This window comes from Drosophila guanche, unplaced genomic scaffold (assembly GCF_900245975.1).
Source record: "Drosophila guanche unplaced genomic scaffold, DGUA_6, whole genome shotgun sequence".
NCBI classification, from domain to species: Eukaryota; Metazoa; Arthropoda; class Insecta; order Diptera; family Drosophilidae; genus Drosophila; species Drosophila guanche.
In genome coordinates this window covers 2,890,847-2,918,424 of record NW_022995753.1, presented here as the reverse complement: position 1 = coordinate 2,918,424, position 27,578 = coordinate 2,890,847, and the positions used below count along the sequence as shown (strand labels likewise).

Sequence of the window (27,578 nt, the reverse complement as noted above, 5' to 3'; positions counted from 1 at the left end):
TTCAATTCTCTTTTGGCTTCCTCCCCCCTTTCGCTCACAATCTCTTGTTAACCCCTTTGATGGGTGCACCGGGTTGGGCAGGAGGTGAATTAATTTTCTTAAAAGCTTTTCTTGGCGGCGCTGATTATCCAAATCCCATTCCCCAATGCCATTCGCTCTTTATGTGTCTGTATGAAGAGGATTGGACCCATTCTAAATATATCAGCATCTGTGGCATTGCTTTCTTTCACAGAAAATGACGGAAAATGTCTCTAACATGGTAGAAATAACTTCCATCGATCGAATTCGAGTACTCTTTCCTGCTGGTTAATCAGTTTTACATTTTTAATTGAAATGTTTATTAACGAATCTTTGGCACACTACTCGAAGTGCCCTTATATACAAATGTGATCTCTGACTGTCTCGCTTTCTGTGTCTGTGTGTGAGTGAGTGTGTTGCGTGTGTGTGTGTCTTGGCTTAAATTTATTTTTAATAAATTTTAAAATATTTGTATTAAGTTTTCTCTTCTTTATACTCGTATATTAGTTGTATGTATGTATAACTATTCTCTTTTTCTTGCACAAAAAAAAATATTACATTATATTTCTTAAATATCTATGTATATATATAATTGTTGCAAATATTTCTTTAAACTTGGAGCAATATATGTTTGTTCAATGTACACAGATCTGGTATCTACATATACGTATATGTTACATAATATAAATATGTAGCAATATATGTTGGATATTAATTTCCTTTTAATAATTGCCCCAGCCTTGAACTATTTTTAAATATTTTATTTTTATTATTAATTTGTATTTTTATGCTAGGGTCATGCTAATTGATTTAAATTCGATATGTGAGCCGCTTAGACTAGGGGTTGACCCAAAAAAAAAAAAAAAGAACAACACACAAAAAACATTACATACTGCGAGGGTTGCTCAATGAGTTTGTCGCTGTTGCCTGCTTAGATTCTGCTGAATAACTCTCAATCCCTGCACTGCCTGAGGAGAGTAATGCAGCAGGGCGTGAGTCTGCGAGAGATCTTGCCAGTGGGAATCACAAGATCATGGAGCAACCCTCGCCAGCTGCGATATGGCGACTATTCACACAACACCACAACCGCAATTCGCTCTTTCTATCTGTATATCTCTCTCTATAGCTCTCTCTCAATCTTTCTCTCCGTTTGATTTGGGTGTGGTCTCCTGTGCATCCTTCGCATCGATCCCATGCTCGCCCTGTCCTTGCGCCGCCAGGCAAGTGCCCAGCAAGGCGGCCGCCAGCCGCTAGTAGGGGCGCCACACATCCGCCGACGGCTTGGGAGTGCGCGTCCGTATGGGGCCGCCACCACTGGACCCAGAGCCGGAAGCTGAACCGCTGGCCGATCGGGAGGTGGTGCTGACATCATCCAGATCGATAGTCTCCACGGGCGAGGGCGAACGGCGTGTGGAGCTGACCGGCGGCGATGAATTCGGATTGGCATTCTCCGCATCCGGTGGATTGTGCGTGATCAGTGTGACGCATCGCTTGATCAGATTGACACCGTCATGGTCGCCGCCGCTCATCAGCGAAGTGGCCGAGTCCTGCTGGTGCTGCTGCTGCTGTTGGCTTTGCGACTGAGCCTGAGCCTGAGCCTGGGCGGGAGCCGCGCTGGCTGCTGCCGCCGCTGCGGCGCTCCTTAACCATGGCAGATCGCTGTAGCTGCCGTAGAGCTGGGTGTAAAGCCACTGGCTGGACTGCGGCAGGAGAGGGCTCTGCAGGAAGAGCTGGGCGGCCAGGGCCGGATTGAAGCTGTGCGAGGGGGCAAAGTGATTACCACCGGCCGCTGCAAAGCCACCAAAGAGCTCCGAGGGATTCTTGCTGCGCTGGATGAGGGCTGTGAATGCGCCACCCGAGCCGGGCGCAGTCTCGGTCAGCGATCCGGCGACTCGGCCACTGATCGCACCCTGATTTCTGGCGTCGCCACTTGGCCGTGTGCCGGGCTCCGTTTCCGCCTCTCCATCTGGTTCCGCTTCTGCCTCTGCCTCTGCCTCAGCCTCAGCTTCCGCTTCCTCTTCGTCGTGTGTGAGCGGTGAGCTGATGCTCTTCCGAGGCGAACCCGTCACCGAAATGCTGTCGCTCTCGAATCCCGCATCGATGTTGCTGCTGTTATTGTTATTGTCGTGCTGCAGCGAGGTCAGGATCGTGGGTGGAGATCGCGGAGAGCCCAGGGGACAGTGGATGGGTGGCTGGACAAACGCACTCAACGTGCCACTTGTCGTTGTGGTGGGTGATCCCTCCGGACTGGTGGTACTGTGTGCGGCGCCGACTGTTGCCAATTGCTGCTGCTGCTGCTGCTGCTGTTGGTGCTGCTGCTGCTGCTGAGCATCTGCTGGAGTGAATGGAAACAGTGAGATTGATGTCTATTAAATGGCGTATTTTTCACAGCACTCACCGCTCAATCCTCTCAAGCCGCTGGCTGCCGGAAATGCCGCATGATGGCCAAAGAATGGGCCTGCTGGAAAACCCGCTGACCGTCCACCCAGGGCCATGTGCGCACGCCAATCGGGCGCATGCAAATGACTGTGCATCCCCACCAAATGGTGTGCGAAACCTGGAATGGGAAAAGGAGCAACCACATTAAGTTTACATCAATTAAACAAGGGTACTGTAGGGAATTCGAAAGATTAGCTAAATAAAATCTATACATTTTGTATTCCCATAAGAATTGGAGATAACCACAGTGCCCCTCAACTGAATCGATTCAACCATTCTAAAAATAAACCCTCTGTGTCTTCTCAAATAACTTACCAACTTTGTTAATTAAATAGCGTATTGGTAGCGTATTTAAATATATTAATTTACTTTCAAGACGATTTACATCAACTGAATTTCTTCAAGTGCACCATTTTAGGTTGTCGTCGCTAACTAACGTTGAATTTTTTGTGAGTTGGATCGCGGAAAGCATTTGAAAGACTGTAAAAAGGCCAATTCTGGCCTAAAATCAGCTCTAAATAGCCCAACAAGTCGGACGCAGGCAACCAACAAACTTTCGACAACTATCTCTGACATATGAAATCCAAAAACCAAAAAGAAATACAGCGCTCAATGAGTGGCTAACATTTTAGCATCACTCTGCATATTTGAAGGCCTTTTCAGATCATATGTGCACGCCCTTTTGCTGTACCCAACGGCTGCTTGGCTTTAGGCACACTTCAAGGGTATGAATAGGAGCATGAAGGTTATGCCAACTACATAAATCATTCGAGAGACTGCCAAGTGCAATGCCAAGACCAAGACCAAGACCAAGACCAATAACCAAAATCTCAAAACCAAAAGAAAAACAAATAAAAAATAGAGAGAAGCAACAACAAAACCAGGACAAGACCCAGACCCAGAAGCAGAAGCAAAGACTCTCTGCTTGCAAAGCCGTCTCGACCACATATAGCCCACTGTGCAAGACCAAAAATGTTGCCGCACATTTTGGTTGCTGCAAAACAACATTGGCAAAGGCCTCCATGGCGGATGGATCCGGATCCCTCCACTCTGCAATGCTCACAGGCAGCCATTGCTGCTTGCCGCTTTGCTGCTGTGCTGCTTCTTTGTGTGCATGTATAGGGCTATGTGTGTGCGTATGCAAGTATGTTTTGTATGTTTGTATGTAGATATGAGTGTGTCCAATGGGGAGCGCCACCTGCCGCTGGCCGCCTTCTGTCATGGAAGTCGAGACCAAGACAAACTCCTAAATAAATTCATTAAAATTATCCCCCAAGCAGGGCGCCGTCCCACTCGCTCGCTCTCTCTTTCTCTCTGGAAATGTATTTCCCTATCTCTGTCTCGCCCACGGCTGGCTGGCTGGCTGGCTGTGTCCATGCGGCCGCCATCAAGTGGCAGCCCACATTTGTGGGCAAGTGGAAGGAAGCCAGTGCACTTCTGCCATTGCAGCAGCCTCCTTCTAAGAGGCAGGCTCACACACAGACACAGGCAGTGGCAGTACCAGTGGCAGTGGCAGTTTCAGTAGCAAAACGCGACTGTGACGCTGGCTGAGACTGCGGCGGTGGCAGTGACAGTGGCAGAGGCAGAACCAAAGACGTTCGAAAGGAGGGGTCTTGGATTGGGGAAAGGACAAATGCCGAAGCTTAAGAAAACCGTCAAGGCAGCTGACAAAACAGCTCTGAGAATTTCTACTCTCTGAGACGCAGACCGACCACAGTACACTCACATGCTTTTGTGCTCTCTCTTCTCTCTCTCTCTCTTTCTCGGTCTCCGTCTCTATTTCTCTTTCTAATGTCTAGGTGGCTCTATCGGTGGCTCGCTAGCGTTGTCTCGTTTTAACACACTTGAGGCCAAATACTTGGCCAAGTTTTGCCAAAGTTTGCAAACCAAAATTTCACCGAAAATGTGACACCAACGAACCAACCAAACGAACCAAACAGTCAGCTACAGTGGGGGTGCCCAAATAAATAGGGATGTGGGGGGATAGGCTGAGAGCAAAGGCCAGAGCCGCCTCCCTCCCACCACTACCAGTCGCCTCCAAATGTCTTCAGCAGAGCAGTTTCTTCTGCTGCATTACATGATTGGCATGGCTGCATTACGATTTCCGTTCTTCCATCTATACAATTCCATACGCACACACACACACACACACACACACACGAGCGCATATATAATGATTGATATCTGTACAATAGATGCAAAACTAGGTCAAGACGGTAGGCGCTTTTATCCCTCTAGCCCTTCGCCACTCTGTGTCAGACGAAAACTTTAATTCAGAGTCAAAACAATACCGTGGAAACGTTTGATGGAACATTCTGCAGTAATGGGTAGACGGAGGGAAATCGGTGCCAATAAGATTTTCAGCAACTGTTTACAGACTTCGAAGATGGTGAACAGGAGAGCAAACTCTATGTAGCGCGTGATAAGTCCCACTTTCATACCTTTCAAATGTATTTCCTATGGCCCGGCAACAAAGCTGCCAGGCGCTTTACAAAAATTCCAAGGGGCGGAAGTTGGTTAGAAAGTGAGGAGCGATTCAGTCGCATCCGGCGCTTTGGTGCTGCCAAAAAATGCAATGAGATCAATTTCACTGCAAAAATGATCAGAATTTTGATGCGCTGATTCGAAGCAGGTGCTTTGGTTATGCCAGAAACAGTGTTTCCATTAGTTGTAAGCATGAACCAGTTGGGAATTTCTCGGTGCCGAAGATGCAAGCCAGCTGTGCAAGGTATAAGGTATGAGGTGAGACCGTCAAGCTTGCAGTACAGCTTCGTCACACACAGCCTACCTTACCTTAAATTAATGGGCCTTGCAGATTTTTTTCGATGTCGTTTCGAAGCTCATTAAATTTAACGGAAAATATGCGACATATGTATGTACTTTTGTATTATTTTTTGGCAATGCTGCAAGCCCCTATTGGGCTTATTCCTTTTGAAATTTTTAAATAATTCCAATGGCCCGATGAGGTCGTAGAATTTTGTTCTTACAATGCCAAGCGACTTTGCTTATTTATATATTGTTTAGAATAGGATTTCTTGTCAGCTTGACTAGCATGTGACCAGTCTTAGGGTCATTCAATTAAGATTAAGATCAAGATTAAGCTGCTCATAACTCGAACCTTTCTTCGTCCCTAATTATATTTGGTGTCCAAGTGGCCCTGACCATATCATTATGTGCTCTTCTTCCATATGTTATATACGAAGTATGTATTTATTTATGTATATATTTACATATCTCTATGTATTTATTTATGTATAGTTTTGTGTGTGTGCCTGTACATATGTACATAAATAAATGTATCCCAGATGGGACACAATTTTATAGTTGGGTTTTAGTTTTGTGTCACACAAAATGGCAGCAGTTACAGCCCACAGAAGTACGACGATCTGGGGCTGTGGGCCCAAGAGTGTCCTGTCCCCTTGTCGCTCCCCTCTCTTCCACTACACAGCAGACATCCCCTACCCTGCTGTCACGCCTTCACGCACACAGACAGAGATCTGAGTAGTGCCCGCCCACGATGTCGAGTGCTACTTAAAGTTGGCAGCGGCTCCTCTGGCGACGGCTTCGCAGCATCAGCAGCGCTCTGGCAGTGTTAGTGGCAGCGCAGCGGCAGACCATTGAGCAAATTGTGTTGCCATATAATATAGCATCATGTCGATTTTGGGTAACCCAAAACTATGTACATATCATACATATGTATATACATACAGTGTATGCCACTGCTGTGTGGGCAATGGCCAAGCCCCTGAACACACAGACACAGAGGGCACTAGCAGAGACGCCGACAGTGGGAACACCATAACAAAAACCTAAATATGCGGTCCTGTAAGGGAAACCCTATGTGCGATAAAGGGTTAGCCGCGCTTGGTGTCAGTTTTGGGTTTGCCATTTCTACAGTTTTTTTTTCTTCTCTTTTTTTCCTCTTTTTTTTTGGGGTCGGGCTTTCTTTGGCACACCACGTTACGGTATTCGTCGATGCTGCTGCCTCTGAGTGGAGTATATTCCCATTTGGGGCAGGTGCCACCCCCTCTCTAGTAACCCTCTCCTACGGCATTTCGATGGCTCTGTGTGTGTGTGTGTGTCGGAGCATAACGCGGTGCCATTGGTGCGCCACAAAAAGCTTTCATGAGCCCCAACGTCCTATGCTTGTGTTTCTCTTCTCTTTTTCGTTTGTTCTTTTTTTGTTTTGTTTTTTGGGTCTTTGCTTTCGCTTCTTCTTCTTATCCTATTTCTTCACTTAGTTTTTTTTGGGTACCGCAATGTGGGGAGATATTCTGGTTGGTGGGTATTGTCAGGGGATGGTAACTAGGGGGCTTAGAAGCGCCCATTGTTGTAGGAGCGGTGGGAGTACAGATGGAATACCGAAATTTGAGCCATTTTCCATCTGTAGAAAAGCGAGAGCTAAACTTTGCGCTGGTGTCAAAGCGGTTCATGTCTTATAAAAATATATTTAAATTATGTATTTTTAATTGATAGTACCTCGTAATTCGCGGTATTTTAGATGATCCCCAGGCCGTTTGTTGGCCAAGGAGGTCACGTCATATCTAATTATGTCTACAACTGTCGCTCAGAATAATAATTTAATTAAATAACAAAAACTAATAATTAATATTAAATATAAAAAATTGCAAATAACTCCACAACTAAAAACAAATCAAGTTTTTATTCACGAGAAACTTAAAAGTTAGCTGAAGTCTAAGGTTTAAGAATGTCTTTAAATCAATTCAACAAAATTGTAAAGTAAAATAAATCATTAGTCAATATCACAACACACCCAAAAATATGATTCAATAAAATCAAATGCAAATTAACCCAATTAGAGTCCAATACCAATGCAAAATCAACATCTTTTCAAATCCCTTCTTGGTACTGTCGGCATCTTTAGCGGTTTGCCGACGGCAAATGCACCGTTTTCCCTGCCGCCGACGGCATTTCGACGAGGTCCCGTACGGCATGGCGCCCGGCCGAAGAGAGCGAGAGGAAGAGAGCTAGCCAAAGACCCACCCACTACTACACCCGCTCACACCCGCAATGAAAACGAAAGGCGCGCCCAAAAAGAAACCCAAAGCAAAGGCAATGGCAAAAACAAAACAAAAGAAAGAAAAAAAACACGACGGCGCGCAACAATTTCTCACCACAAGACGTTGCCTTGGAAAAAAGACAACAACAAAACAGATGGAGAGCAGATAAAAAAAAAACCCCACTCCGTCTCAAACCGATGTTCTAACTCACCACTTGGAGAAGGGGACTGTGGGAGTACGGTGTGGGTTTCTACTGTACTTTGCTGCTGCTGCTTGCCAACACCAACAAACCCATTCCTCTGCCCCAACGGATTTGAGCCAGTCCGACGAATCAGGGGAAATCTCCGACGGCAGTACATGGTCCGAAAGTCACTCGAAGCTCGCGACTCACTCAAAATGCGAGAGCGAGAGAGCGCCTGCGCTCGACATACAGAACACGCACACACTCGCGCTCGCACGGTAGCCGCGACGCCGGCAGCGGCTGGCTGAGTGGAGAGCGCAGCGAAGGAAGTTTCGAGTTCGTTTTCTCTGTTTCTGTTTCGCGGCGGATGCTGCCGCTGCTGCTATTGCTATTTTTTGGCTACCGATATTTTTGGTTACTGTCGGGCGCACTTTGCGGTAAATTCTATTGTTTTTTTCATTTGTTTAGTATTTAACGTTTGTTTGTTTCACCGTTGGCTTTTTTCCCCCATTTAATTGTGATTAACCCATATTTTACAAAGTTGTTGGTTTTGTGCTCTGAGAAACTGTATTTCTTCGATAATGTAGAATAAAGACGGATATGGCATAAAGAAAATATAATTGCTAATAAAGGGCTTACATTGAGCATAAAATAATTAATAACAGACACAGAAGAGTGGTATGGAGAATTAAGAGCTGATCTTTTGCAGCGACTAAGACATAAAACGAGAATAAATTAAACATTATGAATGCCAAAAAGAAGGGGATAGCAGTAACGTTTCGGACTTATAATGGTGATAGCTGTTGATTTATTGTATACATTTTATACTAAAAAAAACTATTGTTAGTGACTCAACCTTTTGGTAATATAAATTAATAACTGAGAGATCCTATAAACTATGTCTGGAAAATGAAAATGATTTCATAAATAAGATCAAACACTATAGAAACCCTTTCCTGGGAAACCATATGTGAGCCTGACACCAGAAGAGGTTAATCACCCATCAGCGCATTCGCAAATATTCCCCCACATCAGATTAAATCTTGGGCACCAAATAATTCAGCAATTTAAAGACATTTCACAAAGTACTCAATAGGCCACCCCTGCTGGCGTGGCAACACTGGAACTAACAGGACGAAAAATTGGGAGCAAGTTAATAAAGACTTTGCGACAGGCAGCTGTTGCCAATCACTTATCAGTGGCATTCGCCACAGGTGAGAGCTCAGTTGGATGTCCTTTCCCCGTCTCCGTGTTGGCAAGTCGAGCAAGACCACCCACTAGAGAGCCACCCCCACACCTTTTGGGTGTGGGTGTGTTTTGTCAAGTGTCTGTCATATCAGTATTTACATGTATTTGTTGTAGATTTGCAAATTGTTTTGGCAAATTTGTTGCTATTTTGTGTTCTGTCAGGAATCCCCTGGAAACGGCGGCCCCATCCATCTCCATATTCTCCCGCCCTACGCCCAACACACGCACAATACGCACAAATTTACCGTTACACAAGTGTTGTCAACACATGCGTTTCGGTACCAGATTGTGGATGGAGGCGGAGAAGGAGAAGAAGGTTGAAGGTTGAAGGAGGTGGAGGCGAAAGAACCAAATTGGGACGAAGAAGGGAGGCGATACCCTGATTGGGGTGGTGTGGAAGATGTGTGGTGGCCGGGTGAGTGTGATGCCCTGGCATACCAATCTAACCCACACACACACACACACAACCACGCACCCACACGCGGGTTGCCAAGCCCAAGGCGTAACAGGCCGCAAGTTATTACCGAGACGCAGGGCTGCGAATAGAAAAAATTTCATACTTTTTTTGGGGCAGCCTGAAAAACGAACAAAATTTCATTGCTTCTGCCAGCCTGCCTCTGTGCTCTTTGGCATTTGGCAAACATATTTTCGCAAATGTTGTAAATAATTTTAAATGCACACCTTGTTGCCCCAGCGCCAGCCCTCTTGCTCAGCTTCCGTGCTCTTGCTTTGAGTCTGCCTTTTCCAAGAGGCATGTTAGGGGGAAAGGAGAGGCCAGGCGATAGGCCGACTACAGGACTCTTGGGCGGAGTCCACGACCCTTGGCGTATTAGTGTCGCATTGACACGTAAATTGACATGAAATTGAATCAATGCTGTAATATGTCCTTGGGGGACGACAACCCCCCACACAGCCAGAGGGGCAGACAGAGACAGCGGGAGAGAGAGATGGTCCTGAGGCTCTTTAGACCTACAAGGACAATGACTTTAAAATATCTCCCTCTCTGTGTATATATGTGTACATATATATTTTGCTCTTGTCAGCCAAATTGAGCTGTAGGCCTTTGGGCCTTTGCCCTACCCTCTTAGCCTCTCACCGAACTGTGACTGTGCAAATTTTGTGTGTCTGTCTGCATGTTTGATTATATGTACTAAATCATCTCATTCTTTTCTTTCACTCCCTTTTTTTTTGGTGTCTTGCTTGGGGCGGGTGGGAGCTGCGAGTTTATTAACTTGTTTAAAGACTGCAACGTTTAACCCTTTTAAAGCCATCCCCCAAACAGCAAACAAAATAAAACAAGGATAAAATGGAGAAGAGAAACGTGTTGAAATGGACAAAGAACATGAAAGAAACTGTTCACTTTTTGTGATTCCCCATGACTGAGGGGCCATAAAAGAGAATGTTCATGTTTAGAGTTTTAAAGCATGAAAAATATAACGATTTATAATGTGACTTTGGACAGACACAGCAACTGTCAAAGTTCTTCCGTTATCAATTAATTTGTATGTGGTATTAATATACCAAAGTGTGGATTAATAAAATATTTATTAATTCAGAAAAGTATTGTAATTAATAATAAAAAAAAACAAGTACAAATATTTATAAATGAATGTAGGGCATTCGGATAGTTATCACCGGCAGCCATATCCACACAACTGAGTAACATTTGAAGAACCATCATAATAATTATTATTAAAATATAATTACAAGACTATTTGAAGGAATTTTCAATCACGCATCTAGTTGCGTTATCTAGCAATCTACCACTGATTTTTGGGGCATTCTCTTGGCTTCGGAAACAACAAGCGACTTGATGTTGAAATAATTGATTTGATCTTCCGTCGATTGGCATTCTTTGGCTTTGAAGCAGACCTCAACACAAAGTGCCCGGACCCACAATCCCCTTACTTCTCAAAGGATAAACCAAATGTGGTGCAGTCGCTTTACGAGTGTGAGAGTGTTCGTCTGAGTGTGGTTGTGTGTGTTTGTGTGTGTTTCTGTGAGTGCGTGCATGCATGTGTGTCTATGCGTGTGGGTGTACCAGGGTGAAGTCAACAGACTTTGATCTTTGCCCGGGCGCCTTTGCCTTTGACAGCAGCCCAAACAACAGCCAGGACCAAAAAAAGGGGTTTTAAATAAATAATCTTAAATGAGGAAAAAATATACATATATTTAAACACACATGCATACATACACACACACAATGCTGTGTGGGTGGGAAGGATGTTGCTCTCCGTCTGCCATTTTCTTGGAACGTTTTGGGGAAATTAATTCGAGCAGAAAATTCATTTACAACATTAGCGAGACACACACACACACACACAGTGGAGTTCTCCTGCTGTTTAGGGTTTTATGACATAAATTACATCAAGCGCAAAATTTTAATATAATTTTCACTAAAAACGCAACGTGAAACTTTTTTAGTTACACTTCGTGCCCGTCAAAGGATGGGCCAAGGGCATGCGGCACGGGGAATGTGTACTGCGGGAGGCAGCGCGTGTGTGAAACAGGATATCCGCTGCGGAAGCTACAAATTTTCCACTTTTCCACACAGAAAGTGAGTGAGTGAGTGAGTGAGTGAGGAAGAGGGTACCCAGGCACCTTCCGAGGCATGTGTATGGGAAAGGGGGCGAGAAAACGGGTAAAATTTAAGGAGAAATAAAGGGAATATGGAGTGCGAGGGGGGGGGGGGGGGGGGACTCCTCACTCTGGTGGCACTCTGTGTGCGGAAGCTTGTCTCTAATGTGCTTCTGCTTACAACGCCATTTTATATTTATTTCGTTGCAACGTCTCAGGGGCGAGAAAGGGCTCAACTACTACATATTTGCCGAGTCCTTTTAATCATTTGGCAAACTTTCTCTGACACGCAGCAGCAGCAGCGACACAAGCAGCAGAACCTTTTCGTATGCCAAAAAACTACACACACATAAGTAAGCACTTACACATACATGCATAAGTACATACATACACACACACAGACACGCATGGGCATGCAGAAGCACAAAGTCCTTTTAGTTTTTAATGTAATTTTGAGACTTTTTCAGCTGCTGTGTCACTTTGCACTGTCGTGGATAGATAGTGCACGAGCAGTGCTCTGCTCTCCTCCACTCAGCCCTAACGTCGCTCTCTCTTCTTTTTATTTTAGCTTTCCTCTCGTGTACGTACGTGTACCTCTCTCTCCACCGCACACACACACACACACACACATTATTCTCTTAGTTCACTAGTTGTTAGCAAAAAGTTTTCTTAGTTTTAAATGATTTGGCAGGACAGTAGGAGAATGGCTTAAGGTTTCAAGAACTTTGCAATTTTAAACATTTTCCAATCAATATGTCTATCTTTATCTATAGGAATGATCAATTATGTCTATACCACAGCCGTTTGTCCGCATACTTCCATTAAAATCAAGTACAGTGTGTGGCAAAATAGCAGCTAATATAGAAAATATCAATAGCAAATATGTATCTGTAACCAAAGGTTACTAGTTCAGAGCCGCTTTCAGCATCTGTATATTAAACCTAATTGCACCACTGGAACTCTGACAACTTTCAACTGATTAAGAGGAAAAAAGAGAGCACATAAATGAAAGAAATAACTGAAACAAGTGGATACGCAAGCCTTTTGGTGAGATTCTCCACCCCCTAGCAGCGCTTCTGACCCCGGAAAAAACGCAAAGGAATCGTATTGAATTGAACCAATGCGAACGTAACCACCCGCGGAGCTCTAAAGGCATCAACAGTGGCAGGCCTCATAAATTTCATAGTGAAATTGTTAAATTTTAATAAAATCAAAGCGTATCAAACGCGATTTGTTCACCAGGCGACGACTGTTTCTGTTTCAGTTTCTTGGTATCCCCATCCAAAAAACCCAGTCACAGTCGTCCTTGCCATCGTTATCCTTGTTCGCAGTCTGGTTATATCGCGTGTTTATTGTTGCAACAGTCGCGCGGGGCTCTTTAAAATAATTTAAGGCTATGCCTGCTGCTGCTGCCACTGCCCTGAGGGGTTGGCTTGGGTTCGAGGATGGTTTCGGGTACGGGTGCAGCGTACAGCGTTCAGGGTACAGCATACGGATTCGGGTTCAAGTAATATCCAAGAGGATATTACCATCCCCCGCGAGACGATGCGCATTTGAACAGCAGCGATATCCACGCGAACATCGAAGCCAGCAAGCAGCCTTCGCGAACTGCTGCCGGGGCTGGCGCTTTTTGTGACTCGTTAAAGGATTAAAATCATTTTAATGGATTTTTCAAGCTGTTGTTTTGTTGTATAATTGTCGCCTCTATTGTGTCTCCCAGTGTTTCCATAAATAGGGCACACACAGACACACACAGAGAACGAGAGGGCACGACAGGGTGGTGGTTGTGCATTGCAAACTCCAGTCTCCAGTCTCTAACTGAAGGCTGACGACTTGTCCGCCCTGATCCATTTTTCATCATCTTTATGCTAATGGCTGGAGGTGTTAATGAAGCACAAGCCGGAGACAGCCGTGACTGCCGGGTCTAAATATGCTGGCAGTGCCGCACTGAAGATGGAAGCTGGAAGAACCGAATAGTGACGCATATTATGGTAGCTGCTGATAATAGAAAACTTGCAAGCACTTTCCATAGATGCTTACGGCTGCTATGGATTTGTATGTCTCCGCGAAATGTTAACCAATCTTTTAGGTGACTCAGGAAATAAAGTTTGGCTCAGCGATATATCCGTGGTCATTAATCCTTTCTCTGCCCGTCAAAAGAATAGCCAAAAATCCAAGAAAATGTCCAAGAACTCACTCCAGCAGTGGCTAATCTCATTAGTGGATATTGAGAGGCCAGCGGCCAGAGGCTGCGATGAGTCAAATGGCCCTTCCAGGCATTCGCATGGAAATGGAAACTCTGCCATATGATGGGGGGATATTCGCTTGGCAAGTCATCCAATCGGGTTATATACACAAATCTCTAATTAACCCATAAGCCAATCCAGATGGAACTCCTTCCCCCTCTCTGTTGCCCGCTGCATGGCCCATAGCCTTTGGCATTGGCATTTTGGGCTTCGGTTCGTTTAACCCCTTAAAAAGGTATATTTATTTACAGCTAATTTCGCGTGCGGCCCCGCGGCTAAAAAAGACAAGCAATAAGCCTGCAACACCCCCTCCCACATCTCTCACTGCCACTGCCACTGCCACTGCCTGGCTAGCTGTCCTACCACCATTCCCCCCTCGCCAACGTATGCCACCTGACATTGATACGTGTGGTTCGGTGTCTAACGAGCGACAAGCCCTTGAGGCCATTTGACAAAGCCGCTTAGTTCCGTTTGGGCCAGGATCCCATCCGCCCCATCGCTACCAAGTACCAAGTGGTAATGCTATCGTTTAAGTCGGGGTTTTCCCGTAGCCCTTGTTGGTGCTTACCTGGCAACTTGAAGGGCAATCCGGCCATAAGTGGATCCGGTCCAAAGCGCTGCGGCCCAAAGGCGAACGGATGGAAGCCCTGATGGCGCACCTTGGAGCGTGGCTCCCGTGGTCCATCCACGGTCACTTTGATGGCCTTCGTGTATGTGGCTATCTGTATGGGATTCGTCGAGATGACAATTGTCAGCGTGAAGCTTTTGCCTGTCAATTAGAGAATGAGAATACGAGTGGATTATCAGCATTTGTTTTGACCTCCAAATTGGATATTTTCACAGATTTATTCAACGATCAATGGCAAAGAGACCAAGAATCTCTTTTTTAACACTCTACAACCTAATCCTATCGTTGAATCAATTGAAAGGAGTAGAAGTGCCACTTTCAAGTGCCAGCAATGTCATAGAGACGATGCGTTGGTGTTTGGTTAATTTGTTGGCGACCATCCCAATGCAATCAATGGGGACACAAATTGCAGCAGCAGCGACAGCAGCAGCCGTCCCAGTCATGCCCCACGGTATTCCAGCAGCTGCCAAATTATGCTGTGAATTTATAGATTTTCTATCACCCTATGCATTGCTATGACCCGTAGATGAGTTAGCAGAGAGAGAGAGAGAGAGAGACAGGGGAAAGCGATTGGGATTGGGTTTGGGTTTGGGTTTGGGTATGCACACATGGAAATTAAAGTGCGGAATTTCGAGAAAATTAACCCCCGACGGGAGTTGTGAAAGCTTCATAAAATCACACAACACAAATGGAGCCTGGCATGCAGACACCAAGCGAAAGCAAATGAATGAATGGGTGGCTTTGTGAGTGGGGAAGGGTCCTGGCGCTAGGGTCCTGGACAGGAACCAGGATTTGGAATCGGACCTGCAAAAAACATTTCCTTTCGCATCCAATGTAATATTAAGCACCATGCGGCGACTTTTACAGGGCAACTACTCGCATTGTGGCTGGACAGGATCCTCATTCATTCCCCCACCTAAGTCATTGGCATTTTTGAAATATCCATAAAGTGGAACTGCCAGACAATGCGAGAGTCGCAGGGGCGCGAATATAAAATTCATTTGCCAAACATTTTGAATGCCAAAATGCTTGAGTTAATCAACAAAAGGTGAGAGGGTGCCCACGGCAGCCCAGGGGATGTTACACAAAGAGAGAGCTTTACAGCCTTGTTTGAGGCAAAAGGGTGCCGTCTCAATTGAATATGGGATTAGCCCCGATTAACCCAAAGCTAAGATGCATTCATGATGAGTAAACTCATCCAACTACTCGTCAAACTTTCAACTAAACTAAACATGAAAGTCAACACCATTCACACTCATATATTGGGCATATTCATCTCCCTCTGTGTTCCACCATCATATCATATAATCTCATATTAATTTCACTTAACGGCTGGCAACCAAAGTCATTTGCAGCTTTTGGGTCTGCACACAGCCAGACCCAACCAAAAGAACATATAAAAAACAAACAAACTTCTTAGATTAATATTAAATTAAACGAAGCATGCAAAAAACGCAAGAAGGCGGTAATCATTAAGACAAAAGGCAACAAACAAAATGTGAACCGACGACAGTTTTTGGGGGCATGGGGACCATGGGCATGGGCCCACACAAATTTTAAGGGCTGCAAAATGGCAAAGAAGTGGAAGAGAACCTGGGGGTGGCCCAGAAACCCCAGAAACCTACACAAGAAAACAAATGAACATAAACAGGCGAAACGAACCAAGAAACCCAAGAAAATGAAATGAAACTTTTTTAATTATGCGCCCTCAGATACTCGTGGCATACTGCGGGGTGCGGTGGGTGGCTTTAAGAGGAGTGAGAAAGTGGGAGAGTGGGTGGAAGAAAAAGTGTCCTGGAATGAGTGGTAGCAGAGGATGTAACCAAAGAAGGCTCACAAAGTGGCTAAAGACAAAGGACTTGAGCATCTATTTATTTTCACTTCTTTCCAGTTCGTTTTGTGTGTGTTTTGCCAAATGAGCAAAAATTGCAAATAAATCTGTAGCCTGTGTTGGCCATTTTGCACCACCAACCAGCAGCCCTCTGGCTGTGTGTGTGTGTGTGTGTGTGTGTGTGTGTGTGTGTGGGCGTGGCATGGAAAACAACGGCGACAAAGAACTTTTCCCTGCTAATAAGATGAAAAACCATTAAAAGTCGACACAAGTCGCGTCCATTGCAAGTTGAGACCTTCAAAAGTGGTGTAGGAATGTGGTGGGGTGGGGTACGGGCTGTTGGGGATCGGGGTAGGGGGCAGCTTGTGTGGGTAAATGGGTGACTATGGGTTGGGTGGGTGGGTGTTGGTGCTGCTGTTGTGCCGGGTTAAAATGTTGTCATTTTCGCAACAAAGCAGAAATTATCACCACTTTGCAAAAGGCGACGACAACGACAACGACAACGACGATGACGATGACGATGTTGGTGGAGCTGGGGGGAATGGGGGAACAGGGAGAACAGTCTGCACCCTTTTCGTAGAGCTCAACACTGACTTCATGTGCGTGTGTGTGTGTGTGTGAGTACAGTGGAAACTAATTAAAAAGAAACCCCAATAGAAAAAAGGGTTATAGCCTAAAGAATTATACCAAAAGTGGATTTCTGGTGGGTTTTCTACGAATTCAAGGCTTATTTCTAGATTAAATTCTACAGTGAAACCTGTTGCAATGGAGTTGGTAATGCCTTATGCGTAGTTTGCTTAATTCAGCTGTGTTCAGCTCTTCCATTCATAATCGTACACTTCGTTCTGGAAGCTTCACTATATCCTCATAAACATTTCTGTACGTATATGTATATATTTACTTCTGTATCTGTGTGTGTGTGTGTGTGTGTGTGTGTGTGTGTGTGTGTGTTTGTGTCTGCAAGTGGATTTCAGGCGCTAAGTGATTTTAAAACAAAGTTTTTGAAACGTTTAACCTTACACAACGAAAATGTTTCAGCAACAGCAGCAGCAGCCTTTGCCTGCATTTTAACTTTCGATGCTGATAATGAAGGCGAGCCAGGACCAGGACCAGGATCACGGACAGCACCAAGAACGGGACCAGAGCAGTGTGGGTGGCACTGGGTACAGCGCAGAGCGGCGCAAGGACAACAGGGACACCCAACAAGGGTTCGTATGCCTAGGCAATTTAATGGCTGTTGCTGTTGCTGCTGCTGTTGGGTCGGGTATTCGGGAGCTGTTAATGTCGTTAGTAGCATGGCGCCATAATTATAATTTGACATAAGACAAGAAGTCTGAGGTTGACAACAAAATGACATTTTAAATACACAGGCAGCAGCAGTAGCACCAGCAGCAGAAGGACCAGAATCAACTCTCTAGGCCCAAGGCACACAAGGCCTAGACCCCTTCAATCCCCCACATCCTTGTATCCGTTCTGTTCTGATGACTGTGCTCGTATTTAGACACTTAACAGATCATAATTTTAACACTTTGCCTTAATGCCAAGAGAATTTGCTTAATGGCCATGGCTTGGCGAGGCTTTTCCAAAGGGTCTGGAGAACGGCACCCAAAAGGTCGCATGTCCCTGCCACACATGTACGTATCCTATGTACATATGTGGGAAAGTGTAATGACAGTCGAAAAAAGTTGCTAAGGCCGCTCTAATCCTCACACAAACTTGCATCTTGGCATTCCAGTCAGTTGTAAATTTCTTAGCCATAGCTTAAACTGGGGTCTTTTGGGATCTTTAACAAAAACTCTTCCATCCAACACCCCTCGAACGGCAACAATATCGTAAGAGTTTATTTGCATAAACTTACTTAAACTACCACTCCAGCTTGGTTGCCAAAGTGCCACTCCCCAGCACTTTGTTGTAGAGCCAAAGATAGATTCCTTTGCCCGGCATAAATATTCATATGTTTATTTCATGGCAAACAACTCGCAAACAATGGGCAGCGGGAACGTAGTTGAAGATGGAGCATCGTTTTGGGGGTAGACTTGCCTCTGCTCTGAGATGAAACAGCTCTCGATTGGGGTGCACGAATATCGCATGATTTTTGCACTTCATTAAAGTAAAGTATTAGAACAAAATAAAGAAAGAACAAAAGCAGAGCCCCCTGCTAAAAATAAATTTAAGCTTGCTTCTGAACATCAAACATTTACTATAAGTTGCTGAAAGTAGGGTAGATCTCTTTTAAATTAAATTAAAAGTAGAGGAAAATTTATAATAATTAACAATAAACATTTGAAGACCCAGTTTATAACGAATTTATAAAACTTTAATAAACTCTTCAAAAAACAACGTTCAGGCAGTGAAATGCTGAAAGCGGAAGCCTTGGTTCGTTTTCACTTGAACTCCTGATGCAAGCAGTTCTGTCTCTGAGAAAAGAAGCTTTTTTGCACCAATCAATAGTGGGATAGTGGTTAATGGTTATTAATATTTTTGTATAAGTATTTATATACCTATCCATATATCTTTTTAGCCACAGTTAATAATAGTTTATAGTTTGTTGATTGCTTCTGTTTTTGATCTTTTTATCACTGTTATAGATTTAACTATTATTTCTCTTAAATGGTTTTAGTATCTATTTTACCTTATATTTATTCGTTTGACTTCAACTTTTCCCCATTTCTATTCTTCCTGTTGCCCTTTTAAGGTATTAGTTTTCACTGCTAATATCACTTTCAGGAGCTGAGACTCGTTTCGATTTCACTTGCTTCAGCATCAGCTTCAGCTCCAGTTTAATAATCATATACTTTTACCCTTTTAGCTGTTGGCTGTTGGCTGTTGGCTGTTGCTGTCTTGTACGTGTAGCTGTTGCCCCTGTGTTGACGTCTGTATTTTTGTTGTAGTTGGCAGACGCCATAACCGATTCTGTATTGTATGGCCATAGCCCCGGGGCAAGTGTCAGCATCAGTGGATGATGCGGCTGATGATGCTGCTGCTGGGAAAACTTTCCCACATGCCAGCAGAAAGGCAAAGTCAAAGCAGCGACAGAGAAAAAAGGAGGAAATTAAATTTCCAGCAAAGTCAAAAATTATATTGGCAATAAATGAAGACACAGCCGGCGAGACTGGAGACTGGAGACGGAGTCATAGCCGTGGAGCTGTATAGCCAGACGTAACGCGCCCTGCAATTACGACTTCTCATTTGCGGGGGTGGCTGCCTCGGGGCATGGGCACGGTGGCTAGATGGGCAAATGGTATGGGCTGATGGGGGGCACGCAACGTTGCCAAACAGGAAGCCGGAATCGACGTTTATTAAAACGGAAACTCGAGACAACTGTGCGGCGGCGGCAACGGCAACGGCAACGGTGGCAGCGGAGGCGGCATCAACATCAGCAGAAAAAAAAACAAAATCAAACCAAAACCGGGACCAGAAAAAATAAAAAGAAAAGAGAGCCGTGAGTAGCACGGAAGAATGAAAATAAACGCGACAAAGACGATGGCGACAAGGACATAATTCTGTCCTTGGGGCTAGCTGATAAGCACAAAGACCACCCCTCGCCCAAACAACAACAGCCACCGCCCCCCACCCCCCCGCACAAGTGATTCACAAAGACACAGAGCCAGCAGCAAATGACCAAAGCGGAAAGTGTCTCCCCCCAAGCCCAAAGCCAAGGCAAAGGCCGCTAAATTGCAATTTTCTAGATTTAAGCGTGAACAATAAATGTCACATAATCTGTAAGTAGCCAAATAAAAGGCCAGAGCCCGCCGGCACTCTCCCCTGGCTGGACGGCCTAAGCTATTTAATTTAATTTATCGCATTTTAAACATCCAGCCAAAACAATCGAGAGCACAAAGGCAATGCCCAAAAAGGCACACAAAAATGGTAAAAAAAAATAATATGTCTGCATATACAGCAGATTTATTGATTGCGGTTGCAGGGGTGGAGGGATGGACGGATGAAGAGGGGGAGGGGTGCAGATCGGAGCCATGACTTTTAAATATAAATCCAATTTGTAGGAGCGGCGTGATAAAGCGACCGAATAGCTGTCCCAACAAGTAGGAAACACACAAATCTCATTGGGGCAATTTATTGGCAGTGTAATATGGTTTGGGGTTCATCTTAATTTATAGAAAAACTCTTGAGCTACTCTTCGTCTCTGCTGTGCTGTAGCCAAATCTCCAGCTACCATCTCCACACAGAGAGTACACTCCGGCCGCCACAAAAACAGAACCTTCCTCCATGCCTCCATGCCATTCATGAATGATGCGGGCAAGAAAATCCTATGACACATTTCATTATACAAATATCAATTAAGCACACAGCAAATACTAATTGTAAGTGTGTATGCAGCAGTACATGTGTGTGTGTGTGTGTGTGTGTGTGTGTGTGTGTGTGTGTCACCACCAACCGGAAACAAGCAACCCACACGGATCCAATCCCCAACCCCCAAAGCCATTCACTGGACTGTCATAAGGGCTGCTGTTAGCTTGGAAGGCGGGCAAATGTTAATGAAAATTAAAAATTCAACATCAAAAGCAAGAAAAATGTAAGGAAGGAAAGTACTCCATCCCCATCCCCATCCCCATTCCCTTTCCCTTGGCCATCCCATCCTCCAGGCTCCCACAAAAGAAGTGTTAATGTGTTATCTGATTTATTTATGTATAAGCCAAGCCCCACCGCCATTCTTCCTAATTTCCAACGCATGTGAGTGTGTGCGTGTGTGCGTGTGTGCGTGTGTGCATGGGAAATTGCTTGAATTTGTGTAAAATTTCGTGACTTCAATTAAATTCCATTCGATACTCAAGGAATTTGGAGAGATCTGATGATGCGCAAGTAATTTACGAAATTGGATACTGTATGAGCGAGAGTGTGCCACCAGCAAACAGACAAACAAATACGTGGAGTGCTCATGTACAAATGCAAACACATGTCTGTCTGTCCGTATATATCGGGTGTCTGTACATTTGTATTAAATCAAATTTTAATTGCGCATACTTGTCCCTCGGCAAATATTTGCAACGCTCGCTCGCCACCGCCTTTGACTCTGGTCTCTGCCACTGCCACTGCCACGAGTATCACTCCCTGTGCGTGTGTCCCTGTGTATCTTTGATTCTCCCTCTACTGACTTGCTGCTGAGACGTGCTGAGGTCTGTTCGACTTTGGCCAAGCCAAAATATTTTAGCGACAAGGAATTTAAGGCCAACAAACAACGAACCAGACAACAGGCCCACACAGAGCTCGCCAATGCTTGGCAAACAAACATTATGAGCAAACAGAAAAACAAAGAACAAAGAAAATTATAAAGACAACAAAAAATGCAGCCAAAGAGATGGCAACAAATTAAGCCTGAAGACATTCTGCAAACTGTGGGAATATATTAAGGAAAGAACATGGCTGAGAAATATTTAATTTAGGACATCAAATATCCGAAGGGAAAACATCTTTGTTCTAAGAAACGATCAGTGCTAGAACATTAACAAGTTCGGGATGCATACAATATTTTAATTCAGGGTCTTACAATTTAATTGAAGAATCCAAACTAATTTGCACGGTGCTGGCAAAGCCTCCTTCTTTAGTGTGGTTTCGTTGCCAATTGGTAACAGACCAAACCGAAATGGAAAATACACTAACTATGGTTAGTGAGGCCGCAAGGGTGGGGCGACTTCCATCCAACATTTGCCAACCAAACTCCAAGTCTTGAAAGAATCTTGCCACACAGCGATGGCAGGTGGGTGGCTGGATGGATGGATGGATGGATGGGTGGGTGACTTCTTGGCATGGCTTATGCCCGCCCAACTTCTGTTAATGCCTAAATAAGTAGAAAATTCTGTCCCAACCCCCTGGTTCTGGTACTCAGGGGTCGCACACAAAAGTATCTAAGCGGCTGCCTCTTAGGAAATCTGTCAAATGTCAGTGGCAGCAGGGCGCGCGCGGCAACGTTGACGTTGGCTCATTAAAAAACGAACTTGTCCTTCGACTCCCATCCAAATCCACAGACGCCTGCCGCCTGCCGCTTGCCGCTTTAGGGGCTGTAGTTGACACCTGGCCAAAAGTTTTGCTCTCTGTCTCTGTCTGTGTCTGTGCCTCCTCGTGGCTCCTGGTTTGGCTTTAGCCTAGCACAAAATGGCGACTTGGGCTGCGACCATTTTGGGCTCTACTGTGCTGGGTGTTTATCACATTGCTGCTATTAATTAAGCTTAACGAGGTTACCGTTCGCAACCACACCCCTACCCTACCCAACTATGCATCCCAGAGATAAAGGAGGGGGCAAGGGCGAAGGCAGAGGGGAGACCTGACATCTTAGTGCGGCAAACTTCATAATGAAATTTTACCTTCATCTCATTAAAAGTCTTGAGTATTTGTTGGGCCGCCAAGAGCTAGTAAATTGATGCGTGTCCGTGGCAAAAGGGTTCCCAGCAACTCTCAACTCTCAATTCAGAACTGAGCCACGCCCAGTTCCGCCAAGAGCCAGAGACAGATCCCGAGACATGACCCCACAGAGTGGGCTGGCTGACTGACTGACTGACTGACTGACTGGTTTGCCTGTTGCCAACGCTGGGGAGCATATTTAATTTTTAATGAAGTTTAATGGAAGCCGGAAGCTTTAAAGAAAACTCAACTGAACAACTCACGAGCTCATGAACTGAGCAACTCAGGAACTAAGCAGATGCGAAGGCCACCAGGCCACCAGGCACCAGGCAACGGGCGAGTCGAAGCGAAGCAAAGCTCAGGGCGTGTCCGCCCTGAAAAATATGCTAAAACATTTACTTCAAGTTGTAGATTCTGGGATGCTTCAGCGGATATTACTGCTCCCTACTAATGTTGCTGCTGCAGCTGCTTGTGTTGCAGTTCTTTGGCTCATGCCTGCATAGCTGTGGTTGGGGTAGTTCCTTATTTTATTTCTAATTTAACAATTAATTCTACATTTTGATCTTATGCGTAACTCGATAAACAGTCCGTGATGCTGCTGGAGCAATTTGGCTAGAGTTTGTCATTACGGGTGGGTCAAACCTTAGAGAAAAAGTGAGAATTAATACAGGAGTGTGGATACAGCATTTGGTTGCCTTAGACAAAAATGGCTAAATGGGCTAGAATTCCATTTGTCGACACACAGCTCAAGGAAGTATTACAATCCAATTCCAATTCGAAGAACAAACAGCATACATTCGTACAAAAATGCAAGTAAATATCGACGGCAGAGTGTTCAACTGCACTTCTGATTCCACACAACTCTCCCTTGCCCTAGCCCATGCCGTGTGCAGTGTCTCCACTTGTTCAGGGGGTTTTGGGGGCTAAACTGAGCAATAAGCAGGCAATAATCACTTGCAGTTAATTAACATATTATGGCAAATGCAGCTGCAACTGCAGCATCAACAATTGCAACAAGAAGGCTTAGATGTTGCTGCTGCTGCTGCTGCTGCTGCTGGTGCTGGTGCTGATGCACTTTGGTAATGCACTTCAAAGTGCTTACACATCAATGCAATGGGCAGCCTCTCATTTACATGCATATAGCAAATACAGCAACAATAATTACATGTGCCGGATCCCGCCTCGTCCCACAGCCTTCGCCTGCTCCCACAACCCCCTTTAAGCAATCTCTTTCAGGCCCATACCGAATGCCGAATGCCCCATGCCCCATGCCCCCTGCTCCAATGGTGGCAGCATCCAAGTGATTGTAATTCATTAGTAGACAACAACCAAATGCATTTCCCATGTGCCTGCATCTGTATCTGTGTATCTGTGTATCTGCATCTGTATCTGTGTGTGGATTATGCAGTTTCCGCTTCAATGCAGCTGCAGTTGCAGTTCCACACTCCCACTGTTGCACGATTGTACGGTTGCACGGTGCACGATGCAGTGGTGCAATTGCAGCTGCTGATGCCGCCATTTTATCTAATTGCGTTGCCATCACTCCCACGCCCACTCCCAGTGCCACTCCCATTCCCTAGCTCTCCTCCAACGCCCTCTTTAATACGCATACGCCGCGTGGTCCATATCATTAAAATTACGAGTGCTGTGCACCAAAACAAAAAAAAACAAAAAAAAAGCCAAGGAACAGCGAGGGTGGGCCCAGAAGTTTACCAAAGGCAGTTACAAATTTCATAATAGATCAAAATCCTTTCAAGCAATGGAAAATATTCAATACCAAACGGAAAGTAACACCAGAAAATAATACACAGGCTTAGGGGGTTTTTCAAAGAGGTAAACACTGGTAGCAAGGCTCCTGCCATAACTTTCTATTAGGTACATATCTTTCCAGCTGTCCTCGTAGACCCTCATCTTTAAAGCTTCTTCTCTGATCGGCCCTCATAAATTGTGTTGCACAGCGCAGCGCCCTGGAGTGTCTGCAGCCTTGACAACTGCAAGTGGCATTAGTTGTAGCAGCCAGAGCAGAAACCGGAAACAGCAACAGCAACAGCAACAGCAACGGCCAGTGCCAATGGGCAACAATGAACAACAATTACAATTGCAGGCTTTGCATTACTTTTTCCCAGTACAAGGGATTTGCATTTGTTTGCTAATTGAAATTAAGCAAATAATGCAGAAGGAGGGCGGCATCCCCAAATAATAGAGATGTAGAGAAAGAGAGCACAAAATGGAGGGGGGCTTGACCCACGTAATCCTTTTGTAGCGCATTAAAACAAGAAGGGTCTCCAAAAATAGAAAAAAAAAAAAACAAGAAAATAAAATAGAAAGGGTTTGCCTCGCTGGGTTAAATAATTTAAATCCATTTGTAGAACATTTGATGCTGCCTTTTGGCAATTGTCACGCCGCCCTTTTATATATATACATATTTTTTTTTTTCCTTTTCGCTATTTTCTGTGTGTTTTTGAACCCCCCCAGATAATTAGTAAGGAAAAAGCAACGAAACCCAAAGAGAGATCCCCATAATCAAATGTTTAAAAAAAGATTTGCCAAAGTAAATCCCAAGGAATTATTTGCCACTTGAAACGTTTAAAAATGTCAAACAAGTTTCAGGGATAGATGGTCGGATGGTCGGATGGATGGATGCGAGGCAAAGTTGATGCTGTTGCTGATGAGGGTGCCCCAAAAAAAGACGACTGTGACCCTCCAGATTCCAAAAAGCAATCTCTCGCCTTTTGAGGGGTCAGACAAACTTAATGAGCAAATTGTCAAATGCCGCGGCAAAGCGAGCACTTAGACATGCCCGGGAACACCCTACCATCCCCCCGCCACGGTACAGTCTGCGGAAAAGAAAAATAACTTGGCGAAAGCGGAGACCCTGATAAAGTTGCGTACCAAGAGGAAAAAGTACAAAGTTGTCGCTGTTGTTAGCCATGTTTTGTTGGGGATTTGAATAAACAGTTACGCTGATTTAATTTGGCCAGCAACAAAAAAAAGTCTAAGAAAAAAAGAAGAAGGAAAACCGAAAAGCGAGAAAAATGAAGACATGGGGGGGGGGGCAGAATTCTATCACAGTATGTTGTCTGTCACCCTCGATTTGATTTTTAAATTGCGTTCGTGATAAATTGACGAAATGAACAGCAATAACGCCCCGAGAGCCCCCAGCAGCAACAGCAACAGCAACAGCCACACCAACCCCACTCCCAAACACGAAAAAAATCTCAAACAAAATTGACAACTGTCAAGACTGTCTGCCGCCGCCAATCCACAGAGGCATCGACGATCCGCCACTCCCCACCTCCAATAGACATATAAAAATTAACTACAGACTACTTATCTTATTTGTTGATGCCAGTGTCGAGTCATGAGCCGCAGTCGCAGTCGCAGACGCAGTCGGCCGAGGACATTGCAGGACAGCGAACAGGGAGAATATACATATATAAATGAAATGCGGAGGAATCCCCAGGCGCTCCAACAAAAAGTTTGTCAGCGGCTTTTGATGTGTCTCGCTCTCTTTTTATGAGAGAGTGTATGAGTGTGTGTGGGGGTGTGACAATATGCGTAGATAGCATGCGATGACAGGGCAGGAAGCAAGCAATCAACTCCAACTGATATTCTGAATGGTAATGACCAAAACCGAAGGAGGCACAAGCTAAAGAAAAGGGTCTTGAGGTGGCTAAAGACAGGTCACAAAATGTTGAAAGTTCCTATGACTCTTAATATCTTAGATCAAAGCAAAGTTACTTAAAGATTTCTATAGATTTCGCTATCGAGACTCTGAATAGGCCTTTTCTTGGTTTCCCTTATGACTCACCTCTTCCACTCCTGCCCACAAATCGCAGATCATTGAACTTTGCCACCTGATTCTTCATCACCGCCGTACAGTTGCGCAGCTCACCACAGAAATTCTCATCGTTGCCCGCCCGAATGGTGACTATTGTACCATCCATGACCTCGCCCAAGGCCAGCACCTTGAAGGCAATTGGCAGCGTTTTGTTTGATCGCCAGTGCGTGGGCAATGTGGTGCAGACCTAAATCAATAACATATTAATTAATTAGATCACATATTAATTAGCTTATTGCCACTTACCACATGGGGTGAGCCCGTCTTGACCAACTCGCCGGGATGTTCGGCGAGCAGGACGTCGACGGTTCGCTCAATGAGATTCTCTGGTGTCAGATATGGGCTTGTATCCACTGGTTTTGTCTTGGCATTGTTACTACTACTATTGTTGTTGTTGTTGGTGGTACTATTGTTGTTGTTGTTGTTGTTGTTGTTGTTATTATTGTTATTATTGGAGGATGACTCTGCATTGCGTCGCTTCGTGGTGCTGCCCGTTGTGGTCGCCGCTGTTGGAGTCGTTTGCTGTTGGTGTTGTTGCTGCTGTTGTTGTTGGTGCAACTGTTGGTGAAGCTGTTGGTGTTGCTGCTGCTGCTGCTGCTGTATTTGATTTGAGGTGGTCGAACTGACCTCAGCAGAAATGTGCATTATTGCAGCTGCTATAGTTGGTTCAAGGTATTCAGCTCTGCTCTGGTTTCAGCTTTGACTCCGTCCTTTCCGACTGTACACTGCTGCTGTTGTGCTCCACTCCTGCTGCTGTTCCTGATGGTTGTTGGTTTTTGGTTTGATTTCAATGTTGCCTCAAAGAGTCGACGCTTTCAATCCGATCATTGTCAGCTCATTTGGTCAATCTGGAAGATTAATGTGGATTTCGGATGAAATTCGCATGAAAAGCGATTCGTGTGGTCTGTTCTTTCAAAGGAAATTCACTGGAAATCAACTTTAAGAAAAATATATCTTTCATTATTATATTTTTGCCACTAAGATGTTATCCTGAGGGAACTATTTTTTTGGTTTTTGCTGGAACGAATTTAATTACCAAATAAAAATGTACTTCTCCAGCGACTAGCTCCATCAATAATATTGAGGAATAAAAATCAACATCAAAAGATCCTCAATCCCATTTTCACCATTGACAAACTTCACTCTTCATAAAAGTTTTGAAGAAACCTTCTTTCGGAACACGCTCAGTGA

General features: G+C 44.8%; 1 protein-coding gene across 2 annotated transcripts; it reads right to left on the bottom strand.

The window, feature by feature from the left end:
* Window positions 1-983: 983 nt before the first annotated feature.
* Window positions 984-27,236, bottom strand: LOC117588617 (mediator of RNA polymerase II transcription subunit 15). 2 transcript variants are annotated; one of them, XM_034280028.1, is made up of 5 exons: window positions 26,634-27,236; window positions 26,358-26,574; window positions 14,299-14,499; window positions 2,417-2,575; window positions 984-2,353 (listed from the first exon to the last, which is right to left on the bottom strand). In XM_034280028.1, the coding sequence occupies exons 1-5, from the start codon at window positions 27,030-27,032 to the stop codon at window positions 1,269-1,271; spliced, it is 2,061 nt and encodes a 686-aa protein (XP_034135919.1). In that variant the 5' UTR covers window positions 27,033-27,236; the 3' UTR covers window positions 984-1,268. The 2 variants fall into 2 exon arrangements, with proteins under 2 accessions (XP_034135919.1, XP_034135920.1); XM_034280029.1 differs by having other exon boundaries at window positions 984-2,350; window positions 26,634-27,235.
* Window positions 27,237-27,578: the final 342 nt, after the last annotated feature.

Coding starts and splice junctions, on each gene's coding strand:
- LOC117588617 (XM_034280028.1), bottom strand. CDS start 27,032: ATGCACATTTCTGCTGAGGTCAGTTCGACCACCTCAAATCAAATACAG. Junction 14,500..26,357: donor TGTGGGCAGGAGTGGAAGAG/GTGAGTCATAAG, acceptor TCTAATTGACAG/GCAAAAGCTTCACGCTGACA. Junction 2,354..2,416: donor CGGCTTGAGAGGATTGAGCG/GTGAGTGCTGTG, acceptor CATTCACTCCAG/CAGATGCTCAGCAGCAGCAG.